The 27,575-nt window shown below is 41.8% G+C and overlaps 1 protein-coding gene across 1 annotated transcript in view; it reads right to left on the bottom strand.

Moving 5' to 3' along the window:
- Positions 1-27,575, bottom strand: part of LOC143961247 (venom factor-like) — a 147,410-nt gene that overhangs the window by 95,724 nt on the left and 24,111 nt on the right. Inside the window, exons 4-12 of the mRNA XM_077470482.1 lie at positions 24,211-24,281; positions 19,359-19,453; positions 15,492-15,574; positions 14,966-15,053; positions 14,756-14,858; positions 13,427-13,547; positions 8,376-8,491; positions 6,064-6,210; positions 1,465-1,671 (exon numbers count right to left, since the gene is read on the bottom strand). Of these exons, the coding sequence (XP_077326608.1) occupies positions 1,465-1,671; positions 6,064-6,210; positions 8,376-8,491; positions 13,427-13,547; positions 14,756-14,858; positions 14,966-15,053; positions 15,492-15,574; positions 19,359-19,453; positions 24,211-24,281 (1,031 nt within the window). The remainder of the gene's footprint in view (positions 1-1,464; positions 1,672-6,063; positions 6,211-8,375; positions 8,492-13,426; positions 13,548-14,755; positions 14,859-14,965; positions 15,054-15,491; positions 15,575-19,358; positions 19,454-24,210; positions 24,282-27,575) is intronic.

The following is a 27,575-nucleotide window of genomic DNA, read 5'->3' as shown; positions in this document are numbered from 1 at the left end:
TGTGACCGTATGAATGCAAGACAAGTTGGAACCAATATCTTTCAAACAAAAATCCATGGTTTTGTTGTCTGAAAGTCTGATCGTGTGTACAGTGCATTACAGTTACACATAATTAGCATGCAAATTCATCACATGAAACATGACTCTTTGGTAGTAGGGTTTGTCTACATGTGCTTTAACCCTTCCTGCCGAGCGTATGCAGATGTGCGTACTCGGCTTTCGGGGGTTATACCGGGATGATGCCTGCAGCTGCAGGCATCATTCTGGTACTGTTGTTTAGAGTGGGTGATCGGCTTTCCGAGGATAACAACCGATGTGGCTAAAAGCCCCTCGGCTGTTATACCAGAGGAGTAGGAAGGGTCGTCCCCCCCTCCCGCCACCTCCCGCCGCTCTTCCCAGGCCTCCTGGTGGCACTGGAGAGCCGATTGACAATCTGGCTCTTCCGGTGGCTAGTGACAGACTGGAACAAAGCCGGAAATGGCTTTGTTACAGTCTCCTTGATGTAAACACGGAAACAACGCCACAACGTCACTTCCTGTTTACTCGGCTGCCAATGGTGCCAGATTATAAAAAGTATACAGCATTCCGATACATCGTTTTCGGTGATCTGAACACTTTTAAATGCAAAGGAGGCATTTGGGTTCTTTTAGACCCCCGATCCCTCCATAAAGAGTACCTGTCACCACCTATTATTGTCACAAGGGATGTTTACATTCCTTGTGACAACAATAAAAGTGACCATTTCTTTTTTTTTTAAACACAATTTAATCATATAAAAATAAATAAAATAAATAAGAAAAAAAAAATTCAAACCGCCCCCATCACCGCAAGCTTGCGTAGCAAAGAAAACACATACGGAAGTCACGCCCGCATATGTAAACTGCGTTCAAATCACACATGTGAGGTATCGCTGTGATCGTCAGAGCGAGAACAATAATTCTAGCACTAGACCTCCTCTGTAACTCTAACCTGGTAAAAAAAATTAAAGTGTCCCCTATGGAGATTTTTAAGTATCAAAGTTTGTCGCCATTCCACGAGTGCGAGCAATTATAAAGCATGACATGTTTGGTATCTATTTACTCAGCGTAACATCATCTTTCACATTATACAAAAAAATTGGGATAACTATACTGTTTTTTTTTTTTAATTCATGAAAGTTTTCCCCAAAAATTGCATTTAAAACACAGCTGCACAAATACCGTGTGACATAAAATATTGCAACAATCGCCATTTTATTCTCTAGATTCTCTGCTAAATATATGTATATATATATATATATATATATATATATATATATATAGTTTGGGGGCTTCTAATTTTCTAGCAAAAAATAGGGATTTTAACTTGTAAACACCAAATGTCAGAAATAGGCTTAGTCATGAAAGGGTTAAGAAAGCACATGTGTACCTATCATAGCAGTTTAAGTATTATACATGACACAGGTGATATTTAAAGGATCCTTACTATGTAATTAAAATGAGTGATCTGGTTCTGAACTGATGGTTCATTGTTCCGTATAATGAAGTTGATACCAGCATTTTCACCAATTTTCAGTTCTCCACCGCCAACACTGAGATGCAGATAATTACCACCACGTGGTTTGTATGCAGTGGCTGTCATGGAAGAACTTGCTTGTAGGGTAGGTGGTAATCTTGGATCATCTGTTCTTGCCTTACAATTGAAAAGACAAGACACAACTATTAAAAAGAACAAACTAGTATTGCAAGTAAAATAAAAAGATACAGTGTAAAGGGAAAAAGGTTTGCAGTCTATGTCTCATTGAAAGGATTTTTCTCCTGTTCCAAAGACACAATAGGAAGTAAGAGGAAATTTCCAAAGGCAGAAATCTCCTCTCAATTTTCCCTATTGGGAGATTTTCTTTCATCTCATTTTCTAAGCGGGGCCCTCTGATTCCTCCTGTATTGAATTGTATTGTAACTGTACTGTCTGCCCCCATGTTGTAAAGTGCAGGGCAACCTGTTGGCACTATATAAATTCTGAATAATAATTAATAATTTTCCATTGACAAAATTCTGGTGTAGCGATGACCCCGCGGGGTTTCTACGTGTTACAGCATCCACACATTTCACCCTACTCCCAGACATCCATTAGACATACTACTCAATCAATGAACAGTATCTTGCTTGTTTTGTTTTTTTGTTTTTATTAGGGGATTGAACTTGATTGGGGAAAAGGCACATGGGATGCCCATAGGTTGAATTAGTACTTTGCAGAATAAAAGTAACTGCATCACACGTCTCAGAAGAACAAGATGGCTGACCCTAAACTTGATTGACTTTTACTTCAGAACACTTCTTCCAACTCACTTCCTTCAGAACACTACTTCACTGTCCAATTTTACTAATCCTGTCACACCATCAGAACATGACAAGGCCTCACTCTGAATAAGTCCCAGTGTCTTTGCTTGATGGCTCTTTGTAAGCCGGGACCTGCAGTACCCCTTTGTGGTAGCAACCGATTTACTTGAGAAGAATAAATGTTTTTTTTTTATTTAATACTTTTTCTTTATTAATATATAAAAGATAACATATTCCAAATAGCAAGACAATATTGAAGAGGGTGTAGCATAATAAACAATAATATAAAATATAAAAACAAACTGCTATTGCTACCACTACCCCCTCCCCAGCTCAATACCGTTACCACCCTTGCTCCTACCACCACCATCCCTTTCCCCACACCACTTGGTCCTCAGTCTTTTAACACCAGATTTTAGTTGTAGCTATATTAATATTGTGCCTTTAAAAAAAGAAAGAAAAAAAGAAGAAAGAAAAAAAAAACCCAAGGAAAGAATGTAACAAAAGGTTACGGTGAGGCTCGGGGAACAAGTAGGGAAAGACGCAGGAGGAAAGCTCAAAGTCCCTCCCATCCTATAAAGGTAACCCCAATTTGTCAAACCAAGGTCTCCACATTCTCTTAAATTTATTTTGATTACCTTGTCTAAAAGAGAACACTCACTCGTTTCCTACTGTTAAATTAACAGTCAGGACCCATTTCTCTACCAGTGGGGGATTATGTGCTTGCCAATGTTGAGCAATTAATTTCCTCGCCAGGAATAGGCATCTTAGCACTGCTTCAATGGTATCCTTTGGAGCGTTACACCCCTCTATTAGACCCAGTAAACAGGTTTTAACCGTCATCTCTATTGCAATCTTAAAGGTTTTATTTATATTCTCTACAATCTCTACCCAATATCTGAATAGTTTCGGACATTTCCATAACATGTGGATGAAGTCGCCAGTTGCCCCACACCTAGGACATTGATCATTCTTCTGCCATCCCAGTTTAAACATTTTTTTGGGAGTATAATACTCTCTATGGATTAAAAACAGATAGGATATGAGAAGAATAAATGTAGATGGACTACTGATCCCAGCAAGCCTGACTTGCAAATCCTGCCCTCCTTCCTGGCTTCAGTGACTTGACACAAACTTCCACAGTCTCTCCCTCTGGCTCTACATCCAGCTCCCCTGGCATGTCTTATCCAGATCATTCCACTGTGCTTTACACTCACTGACACCTGGATCCTTCCTGAATGACCTTGCTCTGGACATGCGTACCAACTGTCTCCTCCAGCTCCTGTTCCAGGACACCTCTCCATGACTGGGTAAGGAGAGGCTCCCTCCCAGCTCTCAAGCTCCCTGCCTGAGGTATACCCTCCAGAAAGGGGTCCCTTCAGACACAACAGTCTAACACTCCATCATCCAGTTCATCCAGCTGACAACTCCCCCCAGCAGGCTGACCATGGGTATATGTAGGAGGCCTGCCCCCTGCAAATCCTAGTTTGGGATTGATCAGAGCTCCTCACATTCCCCCCATGTCATTCCAGCACTCTGTCCTGCCCCTTTTCCAGAACATTCTCCCTAGAAACAGAGGAGGCGCCCAAGAGCTGAGGCACATGTCAGTAACCTACTGCTATACTAAACCCCTCCCCTGCCCCCGGATCAAACCAAACAGGCCTAACTCACAGCATAGGCTTGCTTAAATTTACCTGCGCTGGCAGCTTACACAAAAACACTACACTAGCACCTACCTATCTAAGGTAGAGGGTGCTACACTGGATATCTCTGGTGTTCTGATTCTGTCCTGGTGACAGTGCTTGGCAGGATAAATTGAATGATTCTTGCTGATAGCAATAAACTTCTGAAAGAGGTTCTAATCTTTCTTCACTCTATCCAAGACTTACAAATGTTTTGGCTAGGTATACATTTTAAAATATTGCTTTGTTTTAAGTAATAAGAAATATTATATTGATTTTATTATTATAACATTGGTTCTGTATAACATATTTCCCACAATCGTGTAACTTTTCCATCAACACGTTTTTAGTTTCTGATAGGCAGTGTGCCCAAGAACAATGGCTCATCCCCTTACAGTTGCAAAACCCTCAGACTTGCTATCACTTTATCACTTTAGGCCTATGAAATTTAAAGCCCATAGATGTGATATGACAATCACCCAATTTAGCCATTTTTGGCTGGATCAGGTAAACCTCCTAGGTCTACAAAACAAGTACATAACCACAGCATGACCATACTGGGGAGAAAACCTGATCCATTCTATTGTTTGCCAAGCAATGTGGTCAGCATCTGGGTGCACAACTTTGCTTCTTCTGTCTTCTATCTTCATAGCAACAAACATGGGCCAAATGGTGACATAGATTGGTCAAATTGTACATGGAGGTCTGTCCATCCTATATTGACCATGGACACTTCTGGGCTGAGACACTAAGCATGATTATGGCACAATAATGTCTAAATTCCAAGCTAGTGCTCAATCTTGATCTGCTAGTATATTAGCAGACATACTGGAGGTGAACTCTTAAACCTAACTGAAAACAAATTAAACTGTGTTGGATTCAGAACTGGGATCTTTGGATAAACCAATTAGCCTAACCTCAAAGTGTATATACTTTTTCAGTTTATATTGTCTACAACAGTGCTTCTCAACCCCCAACAAGCCATGTTTGCAGGTCTTCCTTTATCTTGCACAGGTGCTTTAAATCAGTGTCAATGGGTTGATATTTTGGACAGCTATTTTATCTAAGAGAAATTCCCAAAACATGGACTGTTGGGGGTATTTGAGGACAGAGTTGAGAACCACTGGTCTACACTTTTACTTCTCTCATGAATTGGTAGTCCCAGAACACTGGCTTGGCAGTACCATTATGATTTAAGTAGTAGGATGGCCGTGTGCTCTATGAATAAGGCTGGAAAATGCCTGGGTAGGTGGTTTGGGTCTACTATGTTCAATCTGCGTTGTAATCATTGTTAATCCCGATAGTATAAGCACCCCAGTAAGCAATTTAATGGTTTTGTTAAAGGATGGTAATTGCAAAACAGACCCCCAGTGGTTGTTAATCTAAGTATTTTTTTTTTTTTTAACTTACATTATTCCATACTCGTCTATTAGACATGTGAGGTTAGTTTCGTTCTGAATTAAAATTCGGCCAAACTTTCATTATACGAATCCGAAATAACAAAAACAAAGTTCGTACGAAATTCAAATTAAAATAGTTTTCAAATAGTTTTTTAATTCAAATAATTTTCTAATTTCCAAAGAGAATAAAATAGAATAGAAAATAAAGGAATAGAATAATAATAAAAAAATAATAATATATATATATATATATATATATATATATATATATATATATATATATATATATATATATATATATATATATATATATATAATTTTTTTTTCTATTCTATTTCTTTATTTACTATTCTATTTTATTCTTTTTGAAAATTTTTGAAAATTGGAAAACTATTTGAAAACTTTTGTAATTCAGAAATGATTAGAAAACTATTCTAAATTGAATTGAAAACTTTTCGAATCCATTCGAAAACGAATAAACAAAACAAATTCTGAAAACAAATTAAACAAATGATACTTTAATAATAACTAATTTAACTAAAGAAATTTATGTGAATAACGAATCAAAATGTTTTCGTTCTGCGCATGTCTATTGTTTACATCATTGTGTTCTGGAACTACTAAATGAGATCCTAGCTATTGTATAAAAAATACAATTGTTACCATTATTTCAAGTGAGCTTATATCTGCACGGGTATTGATGGTCAGCCGGACAGTTCCATCACTCAGTGTAACCCCTCTCACTGAACCTGGATCCGCCATCACAGGGACACGGTGTGCTGGAGTCCCATCTGGGTTGGTGACAAACACCTAGGATAGATGACAGGTATGCTGAAACACAACAGTTTTATCACAGATCTTTCTACACAAACAATCTCTAATATTTACCCAGCCATCAGAAACTATACCATGCCATCACCAGGAAAAAATTGCTACTTCAATTTAAAATGTGTCAAAATATTACAAGATAAAAAAAGGCTAACAGTAATCTGGACACCATAGGATTTTAAAGGGTCACTATAATGGTTTGGGGTCAATTTATTTTGAGTTTTTTTTTAGGGTTTATAAGTTTGTAAACTGTTGGTTTCTGTTTTTTTGTAGCTATAAATATTTTTTACTTGACAAATGAACTGTAATACAATGATGTAACGCAGGTTTCCGTTACATCAGAGAGGGGTGGGGTCACCCATACGTCATTGGGGAACCCCTGGCTTCCCTCACTAGCATCAGAGGGGGTGGGGTCAGGTAACGGGTGGCCCGCCCTCCTAATATAAGAAACGTCAGGCGCTGGGATCACCGCAGTGGCTCCTCAGTGGAGACAGAAGATGGATGCATGGATGGACTGCGCTGTACTGAAAATCACCCGTCCCTGGATCATATCAGCCATTGCTGGACCCCGGAGAGATGATCATCCGTCGCTGGATAGCAAGAGTGGATTACCACTGCAGGAATCTTTTTTTATTTTTTTTTATTTTTAATAAAGGAATTTTTCAAAAGTGTGTTTGTCTTATTTAACCATTTTTTACACTTTCTTTGTGAAATGGTAGGGGTACTTTTGTACCCCCTTACCATTTCAAACAGGGGGGCCGGGATCTGGGGGTCCCCTTGTTAAACGGGGATTCCAGATTCTGATAAGCCCCCTGCCCGCAGACCCCCACAACCACCGGCCAGGGTTGTGGGGATGAGGCCCTTGTCCCCATCAACATGGGGACATGGTGCTTTGAGGGGTCACAGACCCCCAAAGCATCCTCCCAATGTTGAGGGTATGTGGCCTGGTACGGTTCAGGAGGGGGGCGCTCTCTCGTCCCCCCCTCTTTTCCTGAGGCCTGCCAGGTTGCGTGCTCAGATAAAGGGTCTGGTATGGATTTTTAGGGGGCCCCACGTAAAAAAATGTTTCAATTTGACAGGGGGTTCCCCTTAATATCCATACCAGACCTGAAGGGTCTGGTATGGATATTAAGGGTGAACCCCACGTCAATTTTTTTTACATTTGACGCGAGGTTCCCCTTAAAGTGGAAGTAAACTCCCCCATCGTTTTCAGCCAAGGAAGCTGCCATCTTTGCCTCCGTTTAATCTTCAGCTGCTATGGTGCTGCACATGTGATTCGTTATGACACCAGCCATTGGATGGTTTGATAGTTTGGCTGAGAGCACAGCCAATGTGCAGTTATCATTCCCGGCATGCCTTTTTTTTTTAACTGTTTAAATTGATGGGTTTACTTCCACTTTAATATCCATACCAGACTACCAGACCTGAAGGGCCTGGTAATTGAATTGAACCCCACAATTCATTATAGCTGCGAGTGATTTTAAAAGACTTTTTTTCCTGCAGAAATTACACTTTGCGCAGGGACAGTTCTAAGCACGGGGAAACATGCGCCCCTTCACAGGCATACTATAGACACCCCCCAGGTATGAAATTTAAAGGAATATTACACTTTTATTGTTTCGCTTTAATCATTATTAAAATCACTGCTACTTTTTAGGACAGTAACTTGCATATTAACCTTTAAAATTATCACTTTAGATTTCTCCCATAGACTTGTACAGGGTGTTCCGGCTTTTCGAATTTGCCGCAAACAGCCCAAATTGTTCACTGTTCGCTAAACAGGCGAACAGGCAATGTTCGAGTCGAACATGAGTTTGACTCGAACTCGAAGCTCATCCCTACTACAGCGTATGTGCCAATGTCATCGGCGCATGCGCCCTTTAGAAAGGGCACATCGGTCATGCCATTAATGGCGGCTCCCGCTTCTGGAAGGAAGAGGGGCGAAGATGGATGCTCCCTGCTAGTGGGGACAACGGAGACATTGCAGGCTTCGGGGTCGGGCAAGTGACACATAATGGGTAATATGCGATGCATAGTAGCCCATTATGCTTTACCTTTGCAGGGAAATAAAGAGGAAGTAAAACCCACCAGGGTTTACTTCCTCTTTAATTTGCAATATACAATAAACCGCCAATATATTGTCTTACCATTAGATCCATAGGCATTCCAGGTTTAAAAAATTTGGAGGTTTTGGTGAAGAGAACTTTGTACGGGGACTTCACCATGTAGATATCACTAAGCTCAGTTTCTACCATATCACTGCCTGCAAATAAAAACACACAATTGATGCCAAATAAATGAGCTATAATGGAAATTAAGCTAAATTAATATATGTAAATGCTTCTTAAAAATGAAAAAAGGACTTCTGGGTACATTATAGACCTTGAAGTAAATGCCCAACCCACCCGCTTTGTAATAGATCACATAGCCTTTAATGGTCCAGAATGCCTATCAATGGACAGTAATGTTTTGGCATTTACACAGAAAGCCTTTGTTTTTGTAGAGGTTTATCTGCATACCCCAGGAGGAATTGCCTAAAGTCTCTTTTTATATACTTGTATATATCAGTGATGTCACTTCACTTGCCAGCTATATATCTGCCTGCTTTACTAATGAGATTCAGTAAGCTGAAACAATACTGTTCATGGGTTTGTATGCTGGGCTTAAAGAAATCTTTTCACCAATGTGAAAAAATTGCAGGTAAAAAGCACAACAAAATCAAATGTTTTAAATTCTTAATTGCAGCATTTTAACCTTCCAGAATGTTTATTAATAATTTGCAATGTATCTTTTTGACCATTCCAGACATGAGTCAGTTCTGTAACACAGCCCCAGTTCCTTCTCTGTCTTGCCACGTTATTGCCCCCTTTCTTCTTTGCATGTCTAATTAATTTCTGTGCTGACCCAGCTCCTTCACTCATCTCTCCACCACCCTACATAACCTTTTATGTATCTGCTAGATGAGTGCCATAGCGTGTACCTTGAATAACAGCTCTGAGTTTGCTGGGGCTGCTGATATCACATTCAAGATAAAGGCACGCAACAGCAGTCCCAGACCTTTTGGGTGTTTACGCAAGAGAGTCATTGGGGGTTATTTACGAAAGGCAAATCCACTTTGCACTGCAAGTGCACTTGGAAGTGCAGTCACTCTAAATCTAAGGGGTAGATCTGAAATGAGTGGAAGCTCTGCGGAGTTTATCATCCAATCGTGTGCAAGCTAAAATGGTGTTTCTTATTTTCCATGCATGTCCCCCTTGGATCTACAGTGACTTTACTTTCAAGTGCACTTGCAGTGTAAAGTGGAGTTTCCTTTAGTAAATAACCCCAAATGTATTATGTCAGCACAGTATGGTACTGTGTGTGGACATTCACTATTTACCAGTGCCTCGTCCTATTAATTGAGTAATTGAAAAAAATCCATAAAAATAGATGGACTATAGCAGCACAATCAACTCAGATACTAAATGATTAAAATCTTTTTTACGTTTTTATTGAGTGGGACATGCAAGGAAAATAAAAAACAGCATTTTAGCTAGCACATGATTGGATGATAAAATCAGCAGAACATCCCCTCATTTCAGATCTACCCCTTAAATTTACAACGACTGCACTTTCAAGTGCACTTGCAGTGCAAAGTGGATTTGCCTTTCGTAGTTTAACTCCCATTCACTCTCTTGTGTAAACCTCCCAAAAGGTTTTGGACTGCCCCCATAGTGTTCTACTGGCTGTCCCCCGTCACCCTCAGTCAAACGAATACATATACTGTATTATGCTCTTTTGATTGGTTAGCTGATCACGTGTATGGTTTACACACGCAATATTAGGGTGCACATGGAAGACCGATAGATGGGTGGTTGTGGGGGCCAGGGTTTTTTGTATACTGGCTCTAATATTCCTGTGTAAAGCAATTGTTTTGTCCCGATATTCATGTTTGAAATTAGCTATGCACTTGATAGTTACAGGTGGGGTGGCGAGTCCCTGTAGTTAGTAGCAGGCTAGAGGTCCCTTAATGCAGGACAGCGTGCAGCTGGTAATGCTGCATACATCCCCTTGGCCACTGTGAGGACTCCTTCCCAGCCTCCTATGGTGGTAGGGTTGGGTTCCTGCAGGGGGTGATCTGTGCCTCCCCTCGTTCCCATGAGCTGTGCTTCACATGGCAGGTACTCTTTTTTCCACCAGCGCAGTCTCGCTACCATCCATGACCTGATAAAAGTGTGTGGGCAGCTCAGGCTTGATATGAAGGGGGCAGTGCATCCACAGCTGCTGCTAGAGTGCTAACAGAGGATGGCGCCCATCCTTATTCCTGCAAAGGTTCAAGAAATTAAGGTTAACCCCTGGAAGTCGCACATCTATGGTATCCTACTGCAATGAATGGGATGGCGACTTTGGCTTGGACTCCGACCAGGCCACATCCCAACGCATTTCACTTTGCCCCCTGGGAAAATGTGCGGTACCCTCCCTGGTCTCCCCCAAACACCCTTCGGGTAAAGGCCGGCATCAGTCGCAATCCGCATGCATGGCATGAGCAGAATTCCTGTGCGTCTAGGCGGGACTGATTCAGCCAAGCCAGATGATGTCACATGTTGGCGTCCCATGGCATGGGCACTCAGGTCTGGGCACATTATAAGAGGGAAGGAGAACAACAGGGAGCTAGGTGAACCAGATGGTCACCCAGGTAGACTCCCTGAGAGCCAAGACTGAGGAGAACGGCCCCAGCAGTACGTTTGGTATGTGATATGTTTCAGACTTACTGACTGATAGCCATACTGACCCTCTATATACCTGTGACTCTCCATATGCTTCTGTTTATACTGATGTACATTAGGGATGGCCGAACAGTTCGCCCAGCGGTCGTTTCGCTGCGAATTTCAGCTGTTCGCGCTCCGCCCGTTCGGCGGACTATTGGCGCCGTTCGCCCGGCGGACTTCCGTGTTTTTACTGTGTAAAAGAACTTTGACCTGATGACATATCCATCATGTGGTACAGGACAGCCAATTGAGACATTACAGCACATGGACACTTGGACATTCCCCCTAACTTATAAATACACCTGATCCGGCGGCCATTTTACATTCTTTCTTCTGTCACTATAGGGAGAGGTTGCTGTGTGGAGCAGGGAGAGATAAATCGCTAGCTATTTGGTACACAAAAGTTATTTTCAGGACTGGTATAGGTGTTAGGTGTATATAGGTTTGCTGTGCTACTGATTGTTGCAGCAGCCTGAGTGTCTTTTGTCAGTTTAGAGAAAGGGACAGGACGCTGTGTGCTGCTGTCGGGACAGCCAGATTAGTCATCATCATTAGCTGTTACTATCAGGTCCACAAAAGTGCTATTCCAGTAACCAGTTATTGTTCCAGCAGCCTCTGTTTTGCCAGTTTATATAGGGACAGGCAGGAAGCAGTGTGTCAGGCAGTGAGGGTCAGTTTAAACAGTAGCTGTTACTATTAGTTCCACAAAGGTTCTTTTCAGGACTGGTATCAGTGGTATGGTAATAGGCTTGTACACATATAATATTCTTTCTTCCAAATATAGAAAGAATATTATACTTGACTGCTGCCCTTCTGCTGCAGTCTGCTAATCATTCACAACTCACGTGTTCCACAAAGCTCTTTATCAGGACTGGTAACTTGGTCTGTCTAGGGTGCTACAGTACATAGGGTTGAGTGAGGTACAGTTTGCTATTCTATAAGGACTGGTATAGGTCCACAATACATAGGGTTGAGGTGCACTACTGCTGACCGCTGCCCTATACTGCAGCAGTCCTTCATCGGTATAGGGACTGAGAGTTTTGTCACAGGGTCATTTAAAAAAATGACAGGCAGAGGAAGAGGCAGGCCCTTCCGTAGGGGTGGTATACAGGGGTGGGTCATATTTCTACTGGGGCTACTTATTATGAGGGGCTCACACCATCCCTGTACTGTGCTGACTTCCTCCTGGGCCTGCTTATTATGAGGGGCTCGCACCATCCCTGTGCTGTGCTGACTTCCTCCTGGGCCTGCTTATTATGAGGGGCTCACACCATCCCTGTGCTATGCTGACATCCTCCTGGGGCTGCTTATTATGAGGGGCTCACACCATCCCTGTGCTGTGCTGACTTCCTCCTGGGCCTGCTTATTATGAGGGGCTCACACCATCCCTGTGCTATGCTGACATCCTCCTGGGGCTGCTTATTATGAGGGGCTCACACCATCCCTGTGCTAGACTCATTATGAGGGGCTCCCACCATCCCTGTGCTATGCTGACTTCCTCCTGGGGCTGCTTATGGTGCAGGTGTCAGTGATGTATATCACAGTGCTGATGTCAGTTCTCTCTATCACGGTGCTGCTGTCAGTGCTGTATATCACGGTGCTGGTGTGAGTGCTTTATGTCACGCTGCTGATGTCAGTGCTCTCTATCACGGTGCTGCTGTCAGTGCTGTATATCACGGTGCTGGTGTGAGTGCTTTATGTCACGCTGCTGATGTCAGTGCTCTCTATCCCGGTGCTGCTGTCAGATGACTCTATCACGGTGCAGGTGTCATTGCTGTATGTCACGCTGCTGATGTCAGTGCTCTGTATCACGGTGCTGCTGTCAGATGACTCTATCACGGTGCAGGTGTCATTGCTGTATGTCACGCTGCTGGTGATCATCTCCTGAACCCTCTTCTTTGCCTACCCTGGTCCCTGACCTTCCCTCTCCTCCATTGCCTTCATGCGCTCCACAGTCCTGAATTGTCACAACAATTTCCCATATAAAAAAAGAATGCTTGTAGTTGTCGATCCCAGATTCACCTCATACATGTGTTATGTCATTGGCCATGTGGTGGGATTATGTTTGCACAGCTAATAATTATTTTGTGGCTGCAAATTTGACCTATAGGTTTGCGAAGTTCGCCTCCCATTGAAGTCAATGGGGCCCGCCGCGAACGTTGCGGTTCGCGAACTATCGGCCGCGTTCGCGGTCCGCATTCACGAAAACGTCCCGTCGGAAGTTCGTCTATCACTAATGTACATTGCACTATGTGCTGCTTTCAACAGGCAGAAGATCACTGCATGGCTTTCGTGCCTCAGTGGTTGCATAGAAGAAAATAAGTCTATGTAGGCCTCTTTGTTTGGACAACTCAATTTTCCTATGTATTCTTGAAAGCAATACCAGGCATTCTTTACTCCAAAACTGATATTTCAGATTTGAGTAGACACCAGCCAGTTGAAGCTCCCACCTGAGTCAGTGATGACCGTAGCGGATACACTTAGTCTCCATTGAAGCATGTCCTTCTCCTCCTGGAAGTACTTCACTAGATCTTCTCGTTTCAGAACAGCAGAGCCTTCACCATCCTCTATCTGAAATTAGACCGGCCAAAGTAAAGTTGTATTCAGGCAATTGTAACAAATACAATTTAACAATTGATCTGAAAATAAGCAATTCATGAACAAGATAAGGCACACTTGAGATCTGAAAAGGATTTCTCCTGTCTGAGTTCTATTACCCTACCCATTCAAGACAAACTGACAGGGTCTTTGTAAAGATACTCACCTTGCCTGTGCTCCCCCTCCTACCTCCGTCACAGTAGGTACTACATTTCTCAGTAGTGTCAGCTAGTGTCAAATGCTAAGGGTAGTAGAGCTGGATATAATATATAGCAGCCCTTTTTCTTTTGCTACTATACAGTATATATGACAGCTTCCCGTCAATGGTTTTTAGGAGAGCAGTGGGTGCTGGCACCCACTACATCCTTAACAACTTGGCATGTCCCCTGGCCCTAATCATTTGCTGGCTGTGAATCCTTTCTAAAGCAGCCTGAGTAGAATTTGCCACTTCACGAATGTTACTTCTCCATTACAAACGCTAGTTTACAAGACCGATTCTGATTCTGAGCACGTGTGTTTGTACTTTGGACTTTTGTCTGATGGACTTGTGTACACACGATCGGAAAGTCCGACAACACACATTTGTTGGCAGAAAATTTGAGAGCAGGCTAGTCATAATTTGTTGGCGGAAAGTCCGACAACAAAAGTTTGATGAAACCTACATGCGGTCGGACTTACCGCCAACAAGCTCACATTCAACATTTCCTGTCGGAAAATCTGATTGTGTGTACGGGGCATAAAGGTAAGATTTGATAGGCATTTTATATGCGTATTTTTGGAGCACTCTTGCACGTCCTGGGGGCCACATGTGCCGCGTACAGCCTGCCATACAAGTGATTGACTTTATGTGTCCGTACTCTTACAAATGCAGGAAGTTTTGCATTGGGAAAATACATTAGATGTGCGTGCGTGGGTAAACGCTGATACAAAATACCATCAACATTTATAAGAGTAGGTCTGCATAAAGGCATTCACTTTAATGGCAGGCTGTTCACAAACCCTGCTACTCTCCAGGTGTGCGAAAACACCAGGAAATTACTCTAGGCATAACAAATCCAATAAAATCTCCAAGTGCATGAATCCTAAGATGTTGCACACTTTTTATTTTGATGTACGTGGAAAATATTTAGCTGATTTGAACTGTAGGTTCAATTTGGCTATAACAGAATAAGAATCAATACCTCAATCCGTCTTAGGGTATTTGGCAGACTTTTCTTCTCACCCTCTCTCGACACAGAGAACAGCACATAGGCCATACCATGCAAAGGCTTCCCATAGAGATAACTAATAAAAGAAAGAGAAAGAATCATATTCGAGAATAGACAGGTACTGTATGGATATGACCGATCACTAGAACATACAGGTATAACATAATCTACATTGATACTCACTTTGCGTGGATCTCAACTCTGAATTCTGGATCTTTGATGTAGTAAAATTTTTCCTCTGCTTTTATTTTCACCTCAAAACTGGGTAGAACTGCAACAACAAATAAAGTATATCTCATATTGGCCCTCTGTGCATTCACTCCATTTATAGAAATGGCCCAAGAAGGTAAGTGAGGGTCAACCTCCCCAACAGGGGTCCTATGCAACATTATAACTAGACACACTTTATCCTTTTTCCCAACTCCACTAAAATCTACATACTGAAAACACAGAGAGTAATAAAAACCTCACAGAAGTTTGAAACCTCTCCTATTTTATCCAAAACGAAAGATAAAAAAATAGCTCTACATACACGGTAATACTCCTTAAATCTCAATTGAAACATTAGCTCCCTCTACCAATGCTGGAGAGATCATAACATTATGATGGAATCTGGCATGTTGCGCCTACACACTGACCTCTAAAAAAAGTTTTGTGTTTAATGTTATTTTCATCCAATAAAAAATTAATAAATATGATATGATCTTACCATATTCTTTCACTTCAAAATTTGTACTGAAGTTATGTATAAGGGTGTCTTCAAACTTTGCAGCCACGGTCCAAACTCCAAAACTGAAAAGCATAAGGGAAAAGACTGTGAGGTTGATCCACTAAAACTGGAGTGTGCAATCTGGTGGAGCTCCGCATAGAAACCAACCAGCTTCCAAGTTTTTTGCCACAGCATACAAGCCTTGAGCTATTTTTTTAACGTCATTTGTAGACATATGCAAGACAAACAATTGTTTTGTATTGTTTTGTTTAGATTCATTGATTTGACTAATCTACTTATTTTGTTTAGTTAAATTTGGTTGATTTGTTCAATTTGTATTCAGAATTTTCAAATTTGCTTTGAATTTACAATTTTTTTCAATTCGAAACGTTCAAATCGATAAATTCCCAAATCAGTTGAAACGAAAATGTTATATTGTTTTCGACTCGAATGCAGCAAAGTGGACAAACAAAAGAAAAAGCTTACTCAAATTATTACAATGACTCTTTAACCTTCCTAGCGGTAATCCCGAGTCTGGCTCGGGTTGGGATTTTAATTACAAGAGCGGTAACCCCGAGCCAGACTCGGGATCACATCGCTCGATGCAGGGGAGGACACAGGGAGAGTTACTCACCTTGTCCTCCGCTCGATTCACAGTGCCGAATGCCGCCGAGCTCCGTTCCCTGCGACGTTATGACGCACGGGAGCGGAGAACGGCGGCAAATTCAAAAAAATAAAAACACACAAAACACACACAGCACTGTAATCTTACAGATTACAGTGCTGTATTAAAAAATACACACCCCCTTTGTCCCTAGTGGTCTGTGCAATGCCCTGCGTGCACTTTTATATTATCAATACTGTTTTTTACTGCCTGGAATTTGGAGATTGTCCATAGCAACCAAAACATGTCCCTTTTTCAGTTTTTTGGGGATTTGATTACATTATTGAATAATTTTTATTATTCTTTATTATATTATAAACTTTATCATACCCGGGATGTCTGCTAGACTCTGGTTTGAAGAGATTTCAGAGCGTTATTCCTAAGAATTACAGGACTACAAAATAAAAGCCAGATTTCCATGCAAAATAATTGTACTGCTTTCAACACCTTATTCCAGACTGAATCATACTGCCAGGGAGGTTAAATCACCTTTGGCTTAACAAACACAGCATTATTTTGAAATGGTACTCTAATAACACACACAGTCTTTGATTTCAGCAATATGTGTAGTTAGAATTCAAATGGAGTTCAATGTAAAATTTGATTATAATTTTAGTCCGACTTTCCAAAATTCGGACAAATTTTGTTACGTTATTCGAAAGCATTCAGTAAAATTTGTTTATATTGTAATTCGGGTATTCAAATATATCTGAATCTCTGAATAACAAAAAATAAGTGTGAATATTAATTTAGAAATAAACAAACTGCATGTCTAGTCAAGTAAATCCATCCGATGTACGGGCACTCCCTCAATGCGTTTCACTGAATTAAGAGCTTAATCATGCGGTGATGATTACACTCTTGATTGATTGATTGATTGAAATTCAGTGAGGAATTGCTTGAAAATATGGAAGAATATTCAAAGGCATATTGAGACTTTAAAGGTGCCACACATAAGACTGCATAATGTGGAGCAAGAAGAAAAATATTCCAATACAGGCAGTGGAATCGCCAGGTGATCACCGACACTGGGAGCACTGGGGACTCCACATAGAGAAAGTTAAACTGCTCACCACATAGAAGCCTCAAGATAGATTATTAAGTCATTTGGCACACACGTGAATCTATTCAACACATAGGTAATCCTTAGATGTGTTTCACTCAATCAAGAGCTTAAAGCGGTTGTAAAGTCACCGATCACAAAACCTGGAATGCCCCCGTTACAGCAAAATATATTAAAGTATATGTACAGTGGGAAAAATTATTATTTGATCCCCTATTGGAGAAACCCTTGTAAGCAAGTACAGACATAAGACATTTCTTGTAGTTGGTGACCAGGTCTGCACACATCTCAGGAGGGATTTTGGTCCACTCTTCTTTACAGATCTTCTCTAAATCCTTAAGGTTTCTTGGCTGTCTCTTGGAAACTTGAAGTTTCAGCTCCCTCCATACATTTTTTATAGGATTATGGTCTGGAGACTGACTAGGCCACTCCATGACCTTAATGTGCTTCTTCTTGAGCCACTCTTTTGTTGCTTTGGCTGTATGTTTTGGGTCATTGTCATGCTGGAAGACCCATCCACGATCCATCTTCACTGTTTTTTTACATATCTTCTCTAAATACTAAAGATTTCTTGGCTGTTGCTTGGCAACTTTAAGTTTCTGCTCCCTCCATACATTTTCTATAGGATTAAGGTCTGGAGACTGGTTACCTTCTTCCCTCAGCCAGAACACCGAAGATGGGTCATGGATGGGTCTTCCAGCATGGCAAAGACCCAAAACATACCGCCAAGACAATAAAGGAGTGGCTCAAGAAGAAGCACATTAAGGTCATGGAGTGGCCTAGTCAGTCCCCAGGCCTTAATCCTATAGAAAATTATGGAGGGAGCTGAAACTTCGAGTTGCCAAGAGACAGCAAAAAAACCTTAAAGATTTAGAGAAGATCTGTAAAGAAGAGTGGACCAAAAGCTCTCCTACCTCTGTGTTTGCCAACAAGGGTTTCTCCACCAAGTACTAAGTCATGTTTTGCTCAGGGATCAAATACTTATTTTACTTAATGTACTGCAACTTAATGTATAGCATTTAAGTCATGTGTTTTTTTTTTCTGGAATTTTGGTTGATCTTTAAAATACACCTATGATAAAATAAAACTGTAGACTCTTAATTTCTTAGTAAGAAGGCAAACTTACAAAATCTGCAGGGGAGCAAATAATTATTTTCCCCAGTGTATGTGTTTTTGAAAAATTACGCAGCTAAATACCTTATTTTACAGTGCTGCTGCGCAGTCACATGACCCCCCTGCTCTCTTTCCCCAATCTAAGGACTAACCTGTGATGTCAACCGGGAAGTCACGTGACCACACAGCAGCACCATAAAATAAGGTATTTAGCTGCATAATTAAAAAAAATGCACATAATGCCCTGTAACAGAGGGGATTCCAGGATTTATGATCTGTGACTTTACACCCACAGTGGAATAAAGGCGGGAGGGGCAGGGAGGAGATGGCTCACACACACACAGAATACTGAGTTGACAGGCAGAGAGGGAGGATGAGAGGGAGAGGCTGCGAGATGATGGAGGAACATAAACTGACCAGGGTATCATGAATCAGCGGCCATAATTACATAGGGGGGCACAGGAACAGACAGGATCAACCAGGTATTTTACAACATAGAGAGGGACAAACTACACTACAGAAGCACCATGTTGTTTATCGTGTTTTAAAGGTTACAATGTCTTTAATGATGGAGACATGATCAATCCCTTGATTGAGTGAAACACGTGGAGGGATTGCTTGTATAAAAGATGGATTTACTTTTGTGCCAAGTGACTTAATAAACTATCTTGAGGGTTCTGCGTGAAGAGTCTCTATAGGGGAGTATGTTTAGACTGTGATAGTTGCCTAATGGAGAGGACATAGAGAGGGAGCTACAGTGAGAGGTGGACCTAAGTGGAATGGGAGGCTTAGATCCATCTGGACTGCAATTAGAAAAATAAGGACTGCCCTTCTAGACAGCTGTGTTTATCCCAGGACTGGATGGACAGAAATATACATTCTTTGGCAGGTAAAAGAGCTCCCCTATATTTGTGTACTTATGGCCCATTTATTTTTTAAATGTAGTTGCCCATGTGTAATATTAACTGTTTATTTTATTCTTCAATGCCGTCAGAAGATTTTGTTGATAGACACATAAAGTTCTCACTTTGCAAGTTCGGTTAGTTTGTAACTGGAGGAAATGATTCCTTTTGTGGTAGTTTGCCGGATGGTATCTCTCTTTACAATCACATTATCTGGAGTCTGAAAAGGGAGGAGAAAATCAATATTATACAGAGAAATCCAAAATGAGTGTATGAATATTTTTGGTTGTCATCATCAAACATGTCAGAAGGATGAGCTGTAGAAACCAATGGGAGTCTCCGAAGAATGTCTCAAGCCTCATACATACGATCGGATTGTTGGCCAACAAAACTGTGAAATTTTGTCTGAAGGCTGTTGGCCTAAACTTGTCTTGCATACAAACGGCCACACAATTGCTGGCCAACAATTATGAATGTAGTGATGTACTACATCGTTATTCAGCTCTTTAGCACCACCCTTTGGGCTCCTTCTGCTAATTTCGTATTAGTAGAAGTTTGGTGAGTGTTGATTTGCACTTTTCATTTTGCGCTTTTAATTTCATACTTTTCAGTTCGTTTCTGAAAGGCCGTTCGTCAACAAGACATGTTGCGGAATCGGAGGAGATAACGTGTTATTTATTATTGGCCTTGGAGTTATTGCTTTGACATTATTTTTTGGTTGAATAATGATTTGATTTGGTATATTTTCTATATTTTCAGATGCATTGAATGCACTTCTTGGTTAAGTTCTGTTGGCAGATAGTCTAATTTAATTTGTTTTATTTTTTTAATGCACAATAAAAACATTGTGTAGCATAATACTTGGCTATGTGTTTTACTTCAACTGACAGTTAGTGCCGGTTCACACTACCGCGACTTGTCAGGCGACTTAGCCGCCTGACAAGTCGCGCTCCGTTCTGTACTACGGAACCGTTCTAATAGGAGCGACTCAAGTCGCTCCGACTTAGAAAAAGGTTCCTGTAGTATTTTCGGGGCGACTTCAGGCGACTTGCATTGACTTCTATACAGAAGTCATTTTGCAAGTCGCCGCTGAAATCGTGTGCAGGTCGCGTCTGTGAGACGCGCTGCAAGTCACGTCGCCCCTGTGTGAACGGGCACTTAGGGAGTAGGGAGTTACATTTTAAAAAATACAATGTAAAATTGACAAGGGACACCAACATAGTTTATAGTATCTTTAATCTTAAAAACTAAGGGATAATGGTGTTGTGGTAACAAATAAAAATAAAAATAAAATAATAATATTATTCTTGGGATCACTAGAAAAAAAAAGCCTTTGAAAATTAGTTTGCAATAACTCCATCAGTATCACTAGTAAATCAGCTTCATTATTATCCCATTAAAGAAGAAGAGAATTGTGCGCTGCATTTGGAGATTTCATAATTTGCCGCGTCACCAATGTTAATTCTCCATTACGAACGCTAGTTTACAAGACTAACCGCTTCTGCTTCTGAGCATGCGTGTTTGTACTTTGGACTTTTGTCTGAAGGAATTGTGTACACGCGCTCGGAAAAATCCGACAACAGTCATTTGTCCACGGAAAATTTATATACCTGCTATCCAACATTTGTCCACGGAAAGTTGGCCAACAATTGTCCAATTGAGCATACATGCGGTCAGATTTTCTGCCAACAGCCTGTCATCACACATTTCCCCTCGGAAAGTACGATCGTGTGTACGGCTTAAGTCATTCATTGGATTCCAGAGGGTCAAAATCTAGTTATTGCTTTACACGTGACCTAATTATTAACCTCTTCCCACCAACATGGCACATATGTGTGGCGGAAGAGGATGAGTTTTAATGCCTACACTTCAGATCAATATTATTACCAAAAGTATTGGGACATCTGCCTTTACACACACATGAACATTAATGGCATCCCAGTCTTAGTCCGTAGGGTTCAATATTGAGTTGGCCCACCTTTTACAGCTATAACAGCTTCAACTCTTCTGGGAAGGCTGTCCACAAGGTTTAGGAGTGTGTCTATGGTAATTTTTGACCAGGTTTGTTCCAAAGGCGCATTTGTGTGGTCAGGCACTGATGTGGATGAGAAGGTCTGGCTCGCATTCTCCCCTCTAATTCATCCCAAAGGTGTCCTAACGGGTTGAGTTCAGGACTCTGTGCAGGCCAGTTAAGCTCCTCCACCCCAAACTCGCTCCATATCTTTATGGACTGTGTACTGTTCCAAATAATTTTGTGGAGGGGGGATTATGTTTCGGGGTTGTTTTTCAGAGGTTGGATTTGGCCCCTTAGTTCCAGTGAAGGGAACACTTAAGGTGTCAGCATACCAATACATTTTGCACAATTTCATGCTCCCAACTTTGTGGAAACAGTTTGGGGATGGCTTCTTCCTGTTCCAACATGACTGTGCACCTTTGGAATGAATTAGAGGAGAGACTGCAAGCCAGGCCTTCCCATCTGACAACAGTGCCCAACCTCACAAATGCACTTCTGGAAGAATGGTCAAAGATTCCCATAGACACACTCATAAACATTGTGGACAGCCTTCCCAGAAGAGCTAAATCTGTTATAGCTGCAAAGGGTGGGCCAACTCAATACTGAACCCTACAGACTAAGACTGGGATGCTATTAAAGTTCATGTGCGTGTAACGGCAGGTGTACCAATACTTTTGACAATATAGTGTATGTAAGGCGTTAGCAAAAAGGGTGAGTTATAATGTGACCATTGTGTCAGTCAATAGCAATGGTTTCATGATTGGCCGATGCTTCCTGCCTCCCAGGTGTACAGACCCTATTAAAGGGACACCAGGGCTGGGTGGGAAGGGGTTAAACAGGCCCCTTAGTTCTATCTGTGAACAAATCTTCCTTTCAGTCTTCCTCTTTTATTATTTAAATCATTTTTTAACAGTAATCAATGACTTATAACGGGACTGCTATATTGCGGCAGACAATCTGACATTAACTGGCGCTGGGGGGAACTGAAAAACTGACATCACCTGTGCCATTATTACAGTGATCAGTGCTAAAAATCTGCACTGTCACTGTACTAATGACACTAGCAGGGAAGGGGGTTAATATCTAGGGGGGTCGAGGGGTTAAATATGTGCCTAACTATGGGTAATGTGTGTACAGTGCTGCTTTATACTAATGATCTCTGTTTCTCATCCCTGCTTTTGCTGGGGGAACTGACTAACTGACATCACCGGTGCCATTATTATAGTCATCAGTGCTAAAATATGCACTGTCACTGTACTAATGACACTAGCAGGGAAGGGGTTTAATATCTAGGGAGGTCAATGGGTTAAGCATGTGCCTATCTATGGGTAATGTGTGTACAGTGCTGCTTTATACTAATGATCTCTCAGTTTCTCATCCCTGCTTTTGCTGGGGAGAACTGACTAACTGACATCACCAGCGCTAAAAATCTGCACTGTCACTGTACTAATGACACTGTCAGGAAAGGGGGTTAATATCTAGGGAAGTTAAGGGGTTAAACATGTGCCTAACTATGGGTAATGTGTGTACAGTGCTGCTTTATACTAATGATCTCTCAGTTTCTCATCCCTGCTTTTGCTGGGGGGGAACTGACTAACTGACATCACCAGTGCCATTGTTATAGTGATCAGTGCTAAAAATATGCACTGTCATTGTACTAATGACACTGGCAGGGAAGGGGGTTAATATCTAGGGGGTTCGAGGGGTTAAACATGTGCCTAACTATGGGTAATGTGTGTACAGTGCTGCTTTATACTAATGATCTCTGTTTCTCATCCCTGCTTTTGCTGGGGGAACTGACTAACTGACATCACCGGTGCCATTATTATAGTCATCAGTGCTAAAATATGCACTGTCACTGTACTAATGACACTAGCAGGGAAGGGGTTTAATATCTAGGGAGGTCAATGGGTTAAGCATGTGCCTATCTATGGGTAATTTGTGTACAGTGCTGCTTTATACTAATGATCTCTCAGTTTCTCATCCCTGCTTTTGCTGGGGAGAACTGACTAACTGACATCACCGGTGCCATTATTATAGTCATCAGTGCTAAAATATGCACTGTCACTGTACTAATGACACTAGCAGGGAAGGGGTTTAATATCTAGGGAGGTCAAGGGGTTAAGCTTGTGCCTATCTATGGGTAATGTGTGTACAGTGCTGCTTTATACTAATGATCTCTCAGTTTCTCATCCCTGCTTTTGCTGGGGAGAACTGACTAACTGACATCACCAGCGCTAAAAATCTGCACTGTCACTGTACTAATGACACTGTCAGGAAAGGGGGTTAATATCTAGGGAAGTTAAGGGGTTAAACATGTGCCTAACTATGGGTAATGTGTGTACAGTGCTGCTTTATACTAATGATCTCTCAGTTTCTCATCCCTGCTTTTGCTGGGGGGGAACTGACTAACTGACATCACCAGTGCCATTGTTATAGTGATCAGTGCTAAAAATATGCACTGTCACTGTACTAATGACACTGGCAGGGAAGGGGGTTAATATCTAGGCGGTTCGAGGGGTTAAACATGTGCCTAACTATGGGTAATGTGTGTACAGTGCTGCTTTATACTAATGATCTCTCAGTTTCTCACCCCTGCTTTGCACTGCCTGTGTACAGAGCCCTGACTTGAAATTCAATACCAAACTCTTGGCTGTGAATGTACACAGCCGATCATCCCGTCCTGGACGTGAATCATTGGCGAGGACTTGCTGACAGGCTACTGCTGTGTACAATCACAGGGGGAGCCGGCTGGAGGCGTGCGTGCTCACACCATGAACCCAGAGGTAGACAGCGACATACCAGTACATCGATTTGCCTACAGCGACCGCCCGTCAGCAGTACAATGTGGGTGGGCGATCGTTAGGTGGTTACAGAAATGTATATATTATACAAGGATTACATTTTTATAAGATAACATAACAGATGTGGACTTGAATATGGACAAAGAGAGAAGGACCTACCAGGACTTCTATGACTATCGGCGTGTTTAGAGGCTTCAGGTCTGGGGTCATGCTGTAGATTCGGTAGAGAACTGAATACAAAGAGAAAAGTACATGTTATAGGTACCACATTTGTGTCATTTAGAGACAGTAAAACATCTCACAGTACAATAATAGTCATACTAAAAATAATAGTTATACCTACCGGTATGTAGCTTAAAGTGTTTCTAAAGAACAAAAAAATTGATATATTGTAACTCATCAGTCCTTATGTGGTGGCTGCATTATTTTCTTTTTTTCAGTTCTGTGGTGTGGTGATCCGGCCAGTGACATGCTTCTTGCCCTAGGGCAGTGATGGCGAACCTTGGCACCCAGATGTTTTGGAACTACATTTCCCATGATGCTCATCTACACTGCAGAGTGCATGAGCATGATGGGAAATGTAGTTCTAAAACATCTGGGGTGCCAAGGTTCGCCACCACTGCCCTAGGGTGACAATACTCACTCACTGTACTCTATTAAATGTCCCCCTAGGACAGGAAGTGTGTTAGGACTATAGAATTCCTGCCCTTCTCCTAATCTTCTTAACATGGGTGGGGGGGCAAGGGTTGTAGTCTAAAAGGTGAACTGGCAGATACAATAACATTGTTTGGTAATTCAGTGCAACATTGTCAATCCAGGAAGTTAGGAGCTTGCTGGATTTCTGGCAACTGATATTTTTTGCACTTATCAAATAGATATACTGTAACAAAGGTACTTTCAAGGGTATATTTACGAGACCAAAAGGGAATAACTAAAAAAAAAACAGTTCATTGTTAGGGTTTAAGTAGGGTAACTCACAAATGAACAGGAGGCCACCTGTGTGTCAGTTTCTCCTTACTTTTCCTAATGTGGGGATTGCGCTACACTCCTTAAAGTGGTTGTAAACCCTTACAAACCACTTTGACCTACAGGTAAGCCTAGATTAAGGCTTACCTGTGGGTCCAAGAAATATCTCTCAAACCTATACGGTTTAGGAGATATTTACAAAAAGACAAGCACCGCTGTCTGCGGCGCATGCACCGTAGACAGCGGCGCACAGACGCACTATCGCCTTTAGCAGCATGCAGCTGCTAACGGCGATATGCCGTTAGTGGCAGGTCCCATGCGCGGGAGTCACGTCATTGCTGCTCCGGCCATGTGAGTGGCCGGAGCAGCTATACCCGGAAGAAGATGGATGCTCCGTGCTACAGGGGACAGCGGTGACTTCGCTGGCTCCTGGGTCAGGTAAGTGACACATAATGGGCTACTATGCGATGCACAATAGTCCATTATGCTTTGCCTTTGCAGGGAGACAAAGAAGAAGTAAACCCTGATGGGTTTACTTCCTCTTTAACCACTTCAATACAGGGCATTTTCACCCCCTTCCTGCCCAGACCAATTTTCAGCTTTCATCGCTGTAACATTTTGAATGACAATTGCGCGGTCATGCAACACTGTACCCAAATTCAATTTTTATACATTTTTCCCCACAAGCTTTCTTTTGGTGGTATTTGATCACCTCCGCAGTTTTAATTTTTTTGTGCTATAAACAAAAAAGAGTGATAATTTTGAAAAAAACACAATATTTTTTATTTTTTACTATAATAAATACCCCCAATTTAAAAAATAAAATAAAACTAATTTTGGTAAATAGACGTTTATTGATTGGTTTGCACAAAATTTATAGCACCTACAAAATAGGGAATATATTTACAGCATTTTTATCATTATTGTTTTTTTATTAGTAATGGTGGTGATCTGCGATTTTTGTTGTGACTGTTGTGACACTATTTTGGGACCATTGGCATTTATACAGCGATCAATGCTATAAATATGCACTGATTACTGTGTAAATGTCACTGGCAGGGAAGGAGTTAACATTAGGGGGCGATCAAGGGGTTAAATGTGTTACTTGGGGAGTGATTCTAACTGTGGGGGAATAGGACTGATTAGGGGAGGAGACCAAACGGTGTTCCTATATACTAGGAACACACGATCTGTCTCCTCTCCCCTGACAGGACATAGATCTGTGTGTTTACACACACAGATCCATGTTCCTGCTCTGTCGCCAGCAATCGAGGGTGCCCGGCGGACATTGTGGGTGCCGGGCACCTGCATCAGCTACAGAGCGAAGCGGCGGCATGCATGTGCCCCCTATACCTCCAGTAAGCCGAGAAGGTCATATGATGCCCGTCCAGGATGGGAGATCCCGCCTGCGGACGTAATATGACAATATGCGGGTATTGAAATGGTTAAAGTTAACAGGTATGACTGTGTGATTATAGAATATCATGGGGGTTGATTTACTAAAAACAATCAGGCTGTTTACTGTGCAAGGTAAGTTGCACTTTGCAAGAGAATTTGCTCCAGAGCTTAGTAAACATGGTGAAGCTTAATTTTGTAGAGAATACCTAATCACAGGCAAGGAAGATAAAAAAAAAAAAAAACTGTATTTTTTGCTCGCAAATCATTGGATGAAGGAAGTCAGCAGAGCGTCCCCTCATTTACGAAGCTTTGGAACAATTTCCTTTGCAAAGTGCAATTACATTTGCCCCATTGCATTTACCGGTGTAGTGTCACATTTTGCTGCCTATCACAGGATGCTGCGGAAGTGACGTTGTTGCGTACTGCGCATGCGCGATGCGTTCCAAACACTCGCGCCGTGCGTTCCAATATAGTTTCGGCAATACAGTTCAGCAAAACAATCACATAATGTTACGGAAGTGATGTTACACACAACACAAACACTGGGCCACGTTGTTGCGTACTGCGCATGCGCGATGCGTTCCAAACACTCGCGCCGTGCGTTCCAACATAGTTTCGGCAATACAGTTCAACAAAACCATCACATAATGTTACGGAAGTGATGTTACACACAACACAAACACTGGGCCGTTCGTTACAACACTAATACTTCCCTTGTTACCTAGTAGGTTTTGCATTGCTGGGACTTGTAGTGCCTATCCTGAGCTACATGCTTCAATGTTCAGTGTCCTCATCCTTATCCCCGAGCTTCAATGTTCAGTGTCCATCCTTATCCCCAAGCTTCAATGTTCAGTGTCCATCCTTATCCCCGTGCTTCAATGTTCAGTGTCCTCATCCCTATCCGCGAGCTTCAATGTTCAGTGTCCTCATCCCTATCCCCCTGCTTCAATGTTCAGTGTCCTCATCCTTATCCCCATGCTTCAATGTTCAGTGTCCTCATCCCTATCCGCAAGCTTCAATGTTCAGTGTCCTCATCCTTATCCCCCTGCTTCGATGAGGACACTGAACATCGAAGCATGGGGATAAGGATGAGGACACTGAACATTGAAGCACGGGGATAAGGATGAGGACACTGAACATTGAAGATCGGGGATAAGGAT

This window comes from Lithobates pipiens, unplaced genomic scaffold (genome assembly GCF_037356315.1).
Source record: "Lithobates pipiens isolate NorthernLeopardFrog02 unplaced genomic scaffold, aLitPip1_a1.2 Scaffold_8, whole genome shotgun sequence".
In the NCBI taxonomy this organism is placed as follows: Eukaryota; Metazoa; Chordata; class Amphibia; order Anura; family Ranidae; genus Lithobates; species Lithobates pipiens.
The sequence above is the reverse complement of the archived record's forward strand: the minus strand, read 5'-3'. Positions and strand labels throughout refer to the sequence as shown.